The sequence below is a fragment of the Pogona vitticeps genome, chromosome 1, assembly GCF_051106095.1.
Source record: "Pogona vitticeps strain Pit_001003342236 chromosome 1, PviZW2.1, whole genome shotgun sequence".
Classification (NCBI taxonomy): Eukaryota; Metazoa; Chordata; class Lepidosauria; order Squamata; family Agamidae; genus Pogona; species Pogona vitticeps.
In genome coordinates this window covers 224,441,851-224,455,122 of record NC_135783.1, presented here as the reverse complement: position 1 = coordinate 224,455,122, position 13,272 = coordinate 224,441,851, and the positions used below count along the sequence as shown (strand labels likewise).

At 40.8% G+C, this 13,272-nt stretch overlaps 1 protein-coding gene across 2 annotated transcripts in view; it reads left to right on the top strand.

Annotated features, from left to right (window-relative positions):
- THSD7B (thrombospondin type 1 domain containing 7B) overlaps window positions 1-13,272 on the top strand; it is a 642,879-nt gene that overhangs the window by 98,578 nt on the left and 531,029 nt on the right. The window contains exon 2 of one of the 2 annotated variants that reach the window (XM_078376996.1): window positions 4,752-4,926. In XM_078376996.1, coding sequence (XP_078233122.1) covers window positions 4,788-4,926 — 139 coding nt within the window. In that variant the 5' untranslated portion in view covers window positions 4,752-4,787. Of the gene's footprint in view, window positions 1-4,193; window positions 4,927-13,272 lie in introns of those variants that run through there. The other variant, XM_020779664.3, reaches the window with a different exon arrangement.

Genomic DNA, 13,272 nt, shown 5'->3' with positions numbered 1-13,272 from the left:
TACTCTAATGATGCCTCAGAATGTTCTTGGTGTCTCTGTTTGCTAGCTGCATTCCCCACGTTGCTCTTCCATTATACAAGAACAGACGTCACCCACGTCCCTTTTACCTCAACTGCAGCGATGGCGAACCTATGGCACGTCTGCCACAGCTGGCATGCAAAGCCTTTTCTGCGGGCACACGAGCTATAAGTTGGCGGATTGCTACTCCCCCTCCCCCCGCAGCCAAACCTCAGGAGGCGGCTGCAGCAGTGGTAGTGGCGCTTCAACAGGCATCGGGCCAGGATCTGGAGCAGCTGGTGCTGGCGGCAGACCCAGAGTGGGGTCTTGAGGCACCTGTGTGCCTGGGATTCCCCCTTCTACCGCCACTTCCGGTTCCACCACCACCACTTCTGGTTCTGCAGCCACCGCAGCATGCTGCCCATTGGTTTTTTTTCTCCCCCCTAGTTTGGGCACTCAAGCCCAAAAAGGTTTGCCGCCACTGGCCTAGAGTGTAATGATAATGGCTAGTCGTGTAGATTTCTTTACAAAATGTGGGCAGTGCTGGAGAAATGAATCCCATCAACCTTATAAGACTCCTGAGGATTGTAGTGAATTGAATTATGTACGTGGGCAACATAGACTCTCCTTCCGTTGACATGGCTAGTGAATGTTTATGGCTGATGTTCCATTGTACTAGATTAATACCTGCTGGGGCAGTAACCCAGACCATATCATATAACTTTCTGGCCAGCCGGGGTGGGCCAAAAAAATATTCTCACTTCTTACTATTTTGTGGGGTTTCCCCCCCTGCATATCATCTGTTCATTTCCTTCCCTCTTTTTGTCCTGACTGAATCCTATTTATTCTGGAGGAAGTTTGGCCTGTAGAGAAAAGCTTTCCTAGAGAATCGCAAAGTTTGACATTCCTATGTACTTATGCAAACATTGTTGTCACTTTAGCTTCTCTAGGCTAGTGGTTCTCAAACTGGGGTCCTCAGATGTTCTTGAACTACAGTTCCCAGAAGCCTTCACCACTTGCTGTGATGGCCAAGATTTCTGGGAGTTGGAAGTCCAAGAGCATCTGGGGACCCCAGTTTGAGAACCACAGCTCTAGGACAGGGTTAAGGCTATGACCTAGGGAGCCAGGGGGACTGGCCTTGGAGGTATTTAATCAGCTAGCCTTTACATATTCTTCTCCTTCCTTCTGCTGCAGAAATATTTGATTACCTGTTCACTTTTGTAGGAGTAACTAATTTCACCATTTAGCTCTCAGATTCAAGGGCTAATTTGTGTTCCCTTTGGAATAAAGTGGAATAAACTGTTTGCCATACCATGTTTCGTGCCGTACTAAATTTCTTTCACAACCATGGCAAGCACACAAATTTGATTTTAAAGTGACAAAGGACAAGAAAGAATTTTGCGGGAGTAATTCTCAGAAAGGAAGGAGGTAAATTTGTAGCTGAGACACGTGGAACCAAACGCAAACTGACAAAGACTTCCATTAGCTCAAATAAAAATTCCCATCCCTATCAGCTCCTGATTCTCTCTAACTCTGTAAAGCTGGCTGAGCTCCTTGTTTTTTGGAAGTCTCAGGCTGTTCTTTTGTAGGTCCATTCATTAGGGCTGTATTAACCCATGGCCAGGCCCCTGGGCTTTCATGTATTTCAGGCCCCCTCTGGCATTTCAGTCTTTCCCTCCACTACAGCTGACAGCCTGACCTTAGTTAATCTACGGGGCCGCTAGTCCCTGCAGGGCCCCTAGGCTTCAGCCTAGTCAGCCCAGCCACTTGTAGAACCTGAAACAGCTGGCCACTACACCTATGGAGCTGAATGGAAAACCGATAATTCTGCATGCCATGTCTGCTGAGCTCTGGAGGGTGCCTTGTTGGGACAAACTGCCCTATTCCCCTCAGAAGCAGACACGGTTTGTCCTTGGAACTCTCAACATGGGAGGACATGGAAGCCCCTGCAGTCTGTTGCATCCGGAAGCAATGCCCCTTGACCAGTTCATTGTGCTCCTGCTTGACCACCAGTCTTTGGGGTCCTCAGGAACAAGAACGAGGCTGATGCCATTTCTGCAGTTCAGTTCCCCACTCTGCATCCCAGAAGAGCCGGTCTATAAAGCCTTGGGCAAGCTGCACAGTCCCAGGGTGACTCCAGAAAAAGGGATGGTAAACCAGTTCGGAAAACTCTCTGCCTAGAAAACCCTGAAAAGGGTCACTGTAAGACAGAATTGACTTGATAGCACACCATTATTATTATTAATACCCTTCCTTTCCTGCTGTTCCTACTTTAACAATACTTCGGAGTATCAATTTAATTTGTTTCCACTTTGAAACATTACACTATTCAGAGGCAATTAAGTGGGCCACCATTTCTCCTCAGGGCCCAAATAACCAAGGTTTCCTAAGGTTAGCAGAGAAGCCTTTTGTCCTTGGCAGGGCCTCGAAAGTTTTGATGTTGTCACAAGATTTCAACAAGGACGGAGAGATAAAGGCTCTTGTAGTAGGGAGTACTGAGTTGGGGCTCAGCTTGCAATTATTCTAGAAATTATTAATTGCGGCAGGGGGGTTGTATTCTAGAGTTGTCAGTGGCTCAACTAGTGATGAACTGAACAGATGTTCCTAGTTATTACTTGCATGGGAGACTGTGAGAGAATACCAGGCATCTCATAGTAGTACTAAGCAAGAACCTTTCCTGAAATTCTGGAAAGCTGCTGCTAGTCAGAGTTGGCAGTACTGGGATAGATGAACCAATGGCTTGGTAGTAGTTCAGCTTCCTGCACTTCAGACTTCTAAATGAAGAGCAGAATAATAAGTATGAATAATAGTATTAATAATTGTTCCGCTCCATAGTAGGCACTAAACTCCCAATTAAGCTGAATTAGCGTTTACATTTTTCATGGGGAAACTGGAAATAATTTACATGCTTTTCCCTTCTCAGGAAGGCCATCTTTAATAGCTTTTAAATTATTGCCATTTGCTATGCCGCTAAAGTATATGAATGAATGAAGTTAGATAAAAATGTCATTACTCTTCCATTTTGGTACCTGTATCAGATAAATATAATTGCATAGGTTTATCATGATAGAGACTGTTTCATCATAATTTAAATAAAAACACTCTTTTTTTTTAAAAAAAAGGAAGGGCATTTAAAATGTTCTGTATCTACTTTGGACTGTATTTTCTGGTTTATCTTTGCCTTATCAAGAACTGCACATGTGTGTTAACAATAGTTTGTTTTATTAGGTTAGAAACATATTTTGGAACTAAACTTTTAATAACTGATAACTGTAAAGAAGAGTGCTAAAATGATGCGACTAAGCTTTTGTGGAAAGAATCCTTTTCCTTATTTTGGCTTATCCTATTCCTAGATAGGAAGCCTCAGGCTACAAAACATGAGGGAGGTGTCCAGCAGCAAATATAAAATATTAAAAATTGAGATAAATGCTTAGAAAACATAAGGAATTCATGCATTATAAAGCATCAGGAAATGCGCTGCTTATAGATTTGACCCTGGTAACAAAGCAACACTGTGATTTTCATGTATTATTTTGGTATTGGAGATAACTACCATTCATACTTCTGTATTGTGACTTTTTTTTGAAAATTGATGTTTGGGATTTTTTGTACCAAATGTTGGAGGTGATACTTGGGCAGAGCAACTGTACATTGTAGTTGAGGATGTTGAGTTTCAGTTTACCTTAAAGACTAACTGCTATATTTTAATGTGAGTTTTCATGGATAAGTTCCACTTCCTATCCCTACAGCAGTTAGCCTTTAAGGTGCCACAGTGTTTTTGTCATCTTTATTTTTATTTTCCTTTTGTTTTTGCCTGATGTGAAGAACCATCCAGAGAGAATTTTTTGATGGGTGGTGAAAAAGAAGGGAAGGTAACAATGGGTATGTCTGTCAGATACAAATTGATATCACTGGTAAGACTTTATTTCACTGCTATGAAACAATTCCAACATTCAAGAGCATACATTTTATTGCTATTTAGACCTAAGCAAGCTGTAGAAACAGTGGTCGAGAAACTAATAACAATCATGGGTGCCCATGTGTCTAAAGAAAATTGGGATGTCTCTGACTCCAAAATCATTATGCACTGGAAAAATAAGCATTGAGCACGTCCTGAACATTCCAGTTAGATAGGCAACAGACTTCTGTTATGAACTATATTGTGATAGAAACTCTTTAAATTGGTCTTGGGGCCAAATTCAAATTCTAATCTCCCTTCAGGTATGGGTGCTCTCCTGCTACAACAGAAAGACCAGCACTTTCCCCCTCAGCAACAGTAAAGACTAGTATTTTGCTTAGAATGATTACATTTTGTGTAAAAAAACAAGACTTTTTTGTGCAAAATAGAAAACCACTATTTTAGCAAAAACACCTCTGTACTGTTGTTGTTTTTTGCAGAAAAACGCTGAAGTGTGGAAAATGTAGTAAAACTCTAACATTCTTGCCAAATAGGGAGGAAACCTTTGAATTATTTTGTTTTCACTTGTGAGGACAAAATAAGCAAAGATTTACATCCCAATGTCTCATTGTATGTATACACAGGGAGAACAACACACATCTCATGGTATCTTTGTGCAGTAAATGGTTTCTTCTCCAGTATGTAAGTGATAATTAAAGTAACACTGGGTGGGGAATTCTGGGACTTGTAGTGTAACTTTTCCAAACTTTGTTCATGGCATGGTCTTTGTAAGTGACTTATTTCAAAGACTGACTGGTAAGTAGTTTTCTTTCATGTTTTCTTCTTTCTGTTTTAGGAATAGTGGAGTAAACTGGATTGAACTCCATGAAGTATGTTTCTAAGGGACAGCTGGTTTTGCGCTCACTGGGCATGGCGGAGCACAGGAAGCTGCCTAGTCATGCTTGCTCTCCTGTTATTGCACACATCCAGTCTGGAAGGCCGAAAAGCACATCAGTTTGTCTGGAAAACAGGTAGGGATGAATGTTTTCTTCTCTATTTAAACTCCATTCTGTGCACTTGGATCCGGTGGAGGTTCCAGTGGGTTTTATTCTGTCTCTTCAAAAGAACATTCAAGCTGTTCTTCAGAGTATAGGGTGAAGTAATTAAATACTTCTTTCAAGTGTAAAACTCCAGATAAGAAACGAGCAGAGCAGAAGGTAGGATTCTTCTTGACCCATATGCTATGCTTTCTGGTCTCCCTCACTTTCCCTAGTAGGGGTGGAGACCCATCTCCCCAAAACACAGATACTTGGTTTTTCTTCTTCTTGCTTGTTTTATTTCTGGGTTGATTATTTTCCAGTTTTCCTGTAGCCTGCACTTACCTATGGCTTTCCCCTCTGTCATCTTAGTCTGTGTTTGCTGTGTGGATTATAACTTTATTTTCAACTGTTTTGATCTATTTCCATTCATAGATGGAACTCCATACTTCTCTCTCTTTCCCCCCCCCCCCAAATTTGGACAAGAATGGGCAATTTGATGTATCAGGTTCTCTCTATGCTCTTTTTTTTTTACACATTAGGAAGAAAGTGTTAGGAAGAAAGACTATGACTAGTCTTGGGGCAGTAGTTTTAATTGTCAAAGTCTGGAATAGCAATTTTCAGTATAAAATATGTGCCATAATATATCTATATATCTGTCTATCTCCTGAGAATCGTAATAAGCTTTAAAACTCATCACTAAAAGAACTGTTTTGAACATTCATATCTGGTAAGCATAATAACTTTAACACAGGAAGCCATATGTAATCATGCTTAAGATTACATCCTATCAACTATTTCCAGCAGAAAAAAAGAGTGTAGATAGATTGTGGAGAGAAAAAAAAAACATTTGGAGGTATAGCTTCCCAATGAATAAACAGAGTTTCTCAAATTCAACACTACAGTTATATTGTGGGTTGATTTGTGTGTATTGTTGTTCATAAGATATTAACCCTTGCCACTTCATTCTCTGCAGATACTTTGACCTTTGCAGCCATGCTTTCATTGATTCTGATTCTGTGAAATATCTCACAAGTTTTAAGGATTCTTGAAATGCCAAAGAAAATAATTGATCTTCCCGGATGTATGTGCTCAAAACTTTATACAGAGTATATCAGTTTCTGGTTTGTCAGGGGCTGAGTGGAAAAGTCTTGCCTGGTAGAACTGTGTAGAATATTATACTTGAATGCATACTGTCATTGATCTGGAGTTACAGTAAAGTAAGCATAATCACATATAAAAAACATCAATATATATATTTTTTGAAGTCTCGGTCCACTATTTGTAATTTGTCTTATTTTGAATGTTTCTGCTTTTACATGTCTTGGGGATTACAAGCAACTACGGTAGACCAATGGGCTAGCTGTGCAGGAGGTGTGTGACAATGACATAGTGTCATTTCTGAGCTATCTCTCAGTCAGGGTAATCTGAATTGTCATTTCAGGAAGCTATTTAGCCTTTGGGTGTTGTTGCTTAAGGCTGGTAGAGTGGGAAATAAGGACTATCCTGGATGAAGTTATTAATGAAGCTGAATTGCCTCACCAAGGCATGGATGGACAAATTTGGTGACTGCTGATGGGAAGCCAACTTGTGTCAGCTTTGTCTGACCAGGTGCTCTTTGAAACATCTGTGTGGATTTGAGGATCAGGTCTCTCAGTTCCAGTGTATCATCCTAACAGACCCAATTTCTCTTGTAATTGTAACCCTCAGCCTAATAGGATTCCATCTCAGATTATGGTCAAATGGTGAGAGAAGTGTGCATTTGGTCACACTGGAAAGGCTTGTTTTGCCAGGAGTGATATTCCTTAAAGCACCCTTACCATCCATCATGGAATTGCTCCAACCCAGTCCCAAAAAAGTAGTAGCTCTACTGCTGGACCAAAAGTTTTCAGCTGGGACATAGATTGGGGCTGAGCTGTAGTGCTTATTCCCCATAAATTGTGTGATTCCCAGGAAACAGCTCTCACTGGACCGTGCCACAAGTGGTCCAAAATGTGAGATATATGTCTGTGTGATCTCACCCTCAGTCTCCAGCTTCACTGTGTGTCAGACTCCCAACTTTGTGCCAGTTTAGGAGTTTTGCTAGGGAGGTTTAAGCTTAGCAAGGGGTGTGGGATGTCAGAATAAACTGCCTCCAGAAACTGATGGAGCCGGAGAGGTTCCTGACAGGCTTTGGATAGATTCCTGGCTATCTATCTAGGCCAGCCCTTACCATGGAGCACCGTGGTTGTCCAGACATTGTTACAGCACAGCGGCCAATTGCTGACTCAGACTGATAGGTGCTGCATTGCAACAACACCTGGACTGCACACGGTGCTTATCCCCGATCTAGGTGATAAGGAAATGTTCAAATGCTCCAGCCATCAGTCTTTTTCTGATAAGAAGAACAAGCCAGATGCCATCGTATTTTTAAAATTTGGGCCAATGAAGATTCCAGAAAGATGGAGAGAGGTCAAACAGAATGAACCTGAGCTGACTGAGCACAAACTAGCTCCTCTTTTAGAGGTTTCCTCACCACTAGTCAGTGGCAGAGAGATATATAAAGATGTCATATTTTCCCAGCACAATGCAATCCAGAGAAGCCATAGCAAGTGGTTTGATTAATAGATTTTAGCAGGACTCCAAAGGAATCTTTGCAAACCTCAATTGGCCAATTATGCTCAATTTGCAAAGTGATGCATGGACAAAATCCCTTGCATCTACTGTATTTCAGCTTTGCTACCACCTTGGATGCAATGCTGTTTACTGAATGTCACCAGAAAGTTGTCTTCTTGGGTTTGGACTGATTGATCTAAAGATCAGCCTGCTGTTGTGATAGGTATTTTATTACAATTTTAAACCCATCATTTATAAAATTTATAAATGAGATCAAATGCCTTTGAGAAATTATTAGATGTTTTATTTTTAGAATATTTATAGAAGCACGCACCTTCATTTTCTAAATAATTTTCAGTTCTGGAGGGAAAAATCTATGATGACTTGTCTTCTCTGTTTAATTCTAATTAAGGCAACTAATTTGGGCGTAACAATGCATTATGCTACTTCATCAAAGTAATTGTAGATAACTTCTTCAGCATAACATATTAATGCTTCAGTAGGATCACGTTATGCTACTCTATTGGTATATTTTTAGAATAGATTAGAAAGAATGGTTGTGTTCAAAGCCACATTTTATATTGCTATACTTTTCTCTTTTGCATCTCTTATGTCTGCTCTACATATACAGAAATAATTTATTTTGTACAGTCATCTTTTTGATTTTGGATCACTTGCATACCTCAGTCTGCCATATATAGAAATAACTAGCCCCCCCGTTTGACCTAACATTTGGCATTCGTTATGCTATATACAGTGGTGCCTCGCTTAACGGGCGCTCTGTTTAGCAATGAAATCGCTTAACAATGACTTTTTCAGAGCATTTTTGCACTTCGTTTAGCAGTGGTCCCTATGGGCGATTTTCGCTTAGCGATGTTTGGGACCATGCTTCGCATAGCGATTAAATTTTGGGTCCCCTGTTTCACTTAACGATGATTTAAACAGCCTAATGTTTGCTGTTTTTTAAATGTTTTTCTGTTATTTATAAAGTTAAAGTGTACTGTTTAAAATGTTTGAAATCATAAAGTGCACTTAATAAACCCTTTGTTAACCAAATTTGACTTTGTTCTGATTCTTTTTTAATTTGTTGTTGTATTTTTCCCCCATTGAGATGCATTGAATAGGTTTTAATGCATTTCAATTGGGGAACCGCGTTTCGCTTAGCGATGTTTCCTATGGTGATTTTCGCTTAAGGATGGCAATTCGTTCCTATTGGAATGGATTATCCAGTTTTCAATGCATTTCAATGGGAAACCACATTTCGCTTAGCGATGAAATCGCTTAGCAGTGATTTTTCGGGATGAATTAACATCGCTAAGCAACGCACCACTGTATTTTGTACAGTTCTGATCTCTTTTGGCTTTCAGGGCTCATGCATATAGACTTCTACTTCTGCCTCTGCCATGTCCTTCCTCTGGTGTCTCTGGAGGGACTGGTCCCTGCTATGCTTTTTGAGTCATTGTTCCAGAAAGATTGCTCTGTTGTTGCAGAGGTGAGAGGCTTGGGCTCTAGAATACAACTGCTGGTACTGCTGTTTGGGGTGCAATGAAGTTTGCTGGTTTCTTCTTTCTCTGAGTGACACCTCAGGTCTCTTTCACTAGCTACTGCTGCATGTGATCGACAGTTGGCTGGTATTGCCCCGCTCCACTACTTAATATCCATTTCTTGCTGTTTAATTTGAGAGTTCAAGAGTATTGCTAGAATGTACTCCTCCTCCTTCCACAAGGAAGCAAACCTGTAGTGGAGCAGGTCCATAAGCTTGCAGGCCAGGGCCACCACTTTAGGCCAGAAAATGCTCTTCTCCCTTTATGGAATCCCCGTGCACCCTTTATGTCCTCCATCATGCCAACCAAATGCTGGAATATTGGGATAACCTGGCTAATGGCCGTCTCCCCACTTAGAAGCGGTCTTGCACTCTCAAAGTTCCAGAAGACACGCTTGTCCCCTAATGTCCCATTCTTCTCTGCCCAGAGAAGTAGCCACACCAATGGATGTCTCCAGTGCCAAATTATGAAGTGCCCTTTCCTGGTCTAACACTCTTTTAAGCAGGTGGAAAGCTGAGTACCATTGAGGTGCCACATCTTGGATTAGGTGGTGCAGTGGCAATTCCATTTTTTCTTTCCTCTGTGGCAGTAGCTTCCAGGCCCAGACACTCTGGGAAAAGTGCTCTGCTACCTTTCTGGCTCACTTTATTGTGTTACGTACACACGTGTCTTCCACTCAGCAAAGCACCTCAAACTACTAGGTTGACATTGTGGGTCATATGTTGCACTCCTTTCATCTTCCCAACTTGCAGTGTTGCCACCATGTTTGTCCTGTGTTCAGTGACAAGAAAGCCTTGCCTTTCTGTGGCTAGACTCTACTGCTGCAGCATATCCCTCAGAGCATCTTGAATGTTGTGAGTTCTATGGCTGTCCTCCATCACGGCGACATTCAACAGGGCCCGCCTGTATCCTGCCCGTGTATATAGCCCGACATCTGATAACTCCACCTCCCACCAGAGTCATGTCAGGGAGAAGTAGGCATATTTTACACCCCTGGCTTGTCAAATGTGCCACCAGTACCCTGGCCAAGAACTGCTGTACCAATTGCCTGACAACCCAGTATAAATCTGGCAGCAACCTGTGGCTAAAGGTCATTCAGGGTGGCAATTGGTCATGGGATGCCAGTTCTGCCACAAACCTAGAGAAACCAGAGAGAATGGCTATCCTGCCCCCTAGGCAGTGAGTAATCCTGGCATTTTTACGTTTGCAGAAGGCCTTTTCCAGCACCTCTCCAGGCTCCTCCAAGGTAGCCTGGAACTTGAGATGTGGGTCTAGCATTTGCTGTCTTCCACCTCTTGCTGTTTGCCCTGATACCTTCCTGTTCACTTGGACTGGTGGCTTGACCTCTTCCCTCTGATGACTCTTACCCTTCAGTATAAGAAAGCCACCTGCTTCACAATACCCACTTCATTTTCCAGCAGCAATGCCCTAAGTTGAGTCTTCAGGTGGCTGAGCATGCTACTAGCGGACAGTGGATCCAGGTCCTGCCCACACTTGGGTCCCTTTTTGCAGTGCATGCACCCTGCCATGCAAGCATTTGTTGCACACTGTTGAAAATGCTTCCAGATAATTGACTTCTCGGGAGTTCCAGTTTCGGACTACAGGCTCCTAATAGGGATTGCTAACTTGTTATCAGTACTAGTTCTGGCACATGTTGATTTCAGGGTCACATGCTTCTGAAGTAGTGCCCACCTGAGTCTCCTCAGTCTCTTCCTCACCTACATCAGATGTGTATGCGCTTGAAGGGGAGTTCCCACCAACCATAGTGCTGCTTTTCAGAAGTGACATTTCCTGGGATTTGAAGCTAGGGGATAAACCCTTTCTTGAATATGATGGAGCAGCATCGTTTGGAAGGCAATGTCTGGTGTTCCTCATAAAGTTATTTCCTAACTGCAAAAGCTGTTTTGCTGTCTAAGATATTGAAGTAAACGAGATTCAAAATATTAGGAATTATTATTACAGAATTTCAGAACTGTCAAATTCAAATTCAGATATATTGGGAATTATCCAAATATGTCATTATTTAGTGAATTCTGAATGTTTCCGAATCTGAATGCATGTCCCTAGAAAATAGTTACACGTCTTTCAAATACATTAAAAGGCATCAACTTGCCAAATCTTTTGTATCTATCTTATTACTCTTATTTTTTTCTTCATAGTAGACTGTCAAGGATTTTGTTGTTGTTGTTATATGAGAGTTTTTTCTTTACTTTCTTGCTTTGTGGTATATTAATTCCCTGTATCAACAAGTAGATGTGCATGTTTGTGAGGGTGTGTGTGTTAATATCTATACACATAGACACACATGAGACATAGCATGATAGTGTTAAACTTTCCTTTTTGTGTAAGACTCTTTCAGTTATAAATATTGCAACCATCAGAACTGTTAAGATATTAGTTAGCTATTCAGTATCTTCATATATACAAATTGGTCACATCTGAGTAAATCCTTATCCTTGTACCCATTATCAGTTTTCCATTATTCAAAATGTCCTAATTTGGCATTTTATTCCAAATTACAGCTAGCAGCAGCAAAGGAAGATTAATTTTCTAGCATCGATTCTGGGAAGATTAATTTTCCTCTTGAATTTATCCCAGGCTTAAGTAAGTTATCCATCATAAATTCATGTGCCCAATGGCCAGAATTGTATTGGTTAGTCATGCTGGTGTATGTGCAGTGGGATAAACTGCAATGGCAAATTGCTGCTAGCAAGCAAATTGTTGCTTATATCCCTCGCTGGACATCATTTGCTTGAGCTGGTGTGTGACCAGAGTGCAAGAGGCAACGTGTGAAGTAGTGACAGTTCATCATTGCAGTTTACACCATGGCACCTATACCAGTGTTAATAACCAATAAGATTCTAGTAAATATTTGTATTTAATTTGTCTGAAACAAAACAGATTAACTGTACAATACAGTGGGGTCTCTACTTAAGAACGTCCCTACTTAAGAACAATCCAACTTAAGAACAGCTCCATTTGCTAAATTTTGCTTCTACTTGAGAACAAAAATCCAAGATAAGAACAGGAAAAAAAAACTTTCTTGCTCTTTTTTTAACCTTAGGTCATCTTAGGTTAAAAAAAGTTCTCCCCTAGTGGTAGAGTACGTATTAACCAGCTTTGCATTAGTTCCTATGGGAACTAATGCTTCAATGTGCGAATGCACCTCTACATAACAAAAAAAAAAAAAAAAAAACAGCCAGAACAGATTAATTGGTTTTCAGTCCATTGCTTCAAAATTAGCTTCATCAGAAGTGCTTTTAACACTGTTCCCTGACCTAAGGGGAAAAAAAGAGAAAAAATATCCCCCTCTAGTGGTAGAAGGCGGAATAGCAGCTTCCCATTAGTTTCTATGGACGGAAAAGAGCAGATACAGATTAAATGGTTTTCAATGCATTCCTATGGGAAATGCAGATTCTACATAAGAACTTTTCCACTTGAGAACCACCTTCCAATACGGATTAAGTTCTTAAGTAGAGACCCCACTGTAATTGATTCTTAGCCCGGTCACAAGGTGTAGTGATGAGGAGAAACTTGAGCGAACTGGATTTAAATGTAACAAAGCATAATATTTAACCATTTTCCCCCCACTTAGTTCTATGTGCAGTATTTCACATTTTAAGAGCTGATACAAGTGGCATTGCGGATTTAACATAGCTTTTTTTAGTTTAGCTTTTGTATTTCTTTATGGGATGCTTTGATATTTTTCTGATGAAAAATGTAGGATATAAATATTATGGATGTTACAAATAAGCGAAAGAACAAATGAATGAATAAAATGAGACTCCAGAATATAAGAGCTACAAAAGTTGCAGATTACTGCTGGCTAATTACTGTTGCTGTTCTAATTACCTAACACCTTCAATTATTTACTTTATTCAGTTTGAAAGGCAGTAAAAACAAGTAAGGTTTTTCTTTTGTTTCTGATTTTTTTTTGTCTATTGCTGCACAAGACTCCCGTAATGATCTTGTGCAGCAGAACAAATCAACATTCTATAAGACAACTGTACAAATGATGGCAGTCCAACAAAAAATTATAATGGTTGTTCTGGGTTTTTCGGGCTCTTTGGCCGTGTTCTGAAGGTTGTTCAGCTTGTTTCTCCAGTCTCTGTGGCCGGCATCTTCAGAGGACAGCAGCCTGTACTTTGGTGTAGTTGGCTTGTTTAGAGGTGCTTCGCAGCTTTGCCTCCTATGGCAAGCG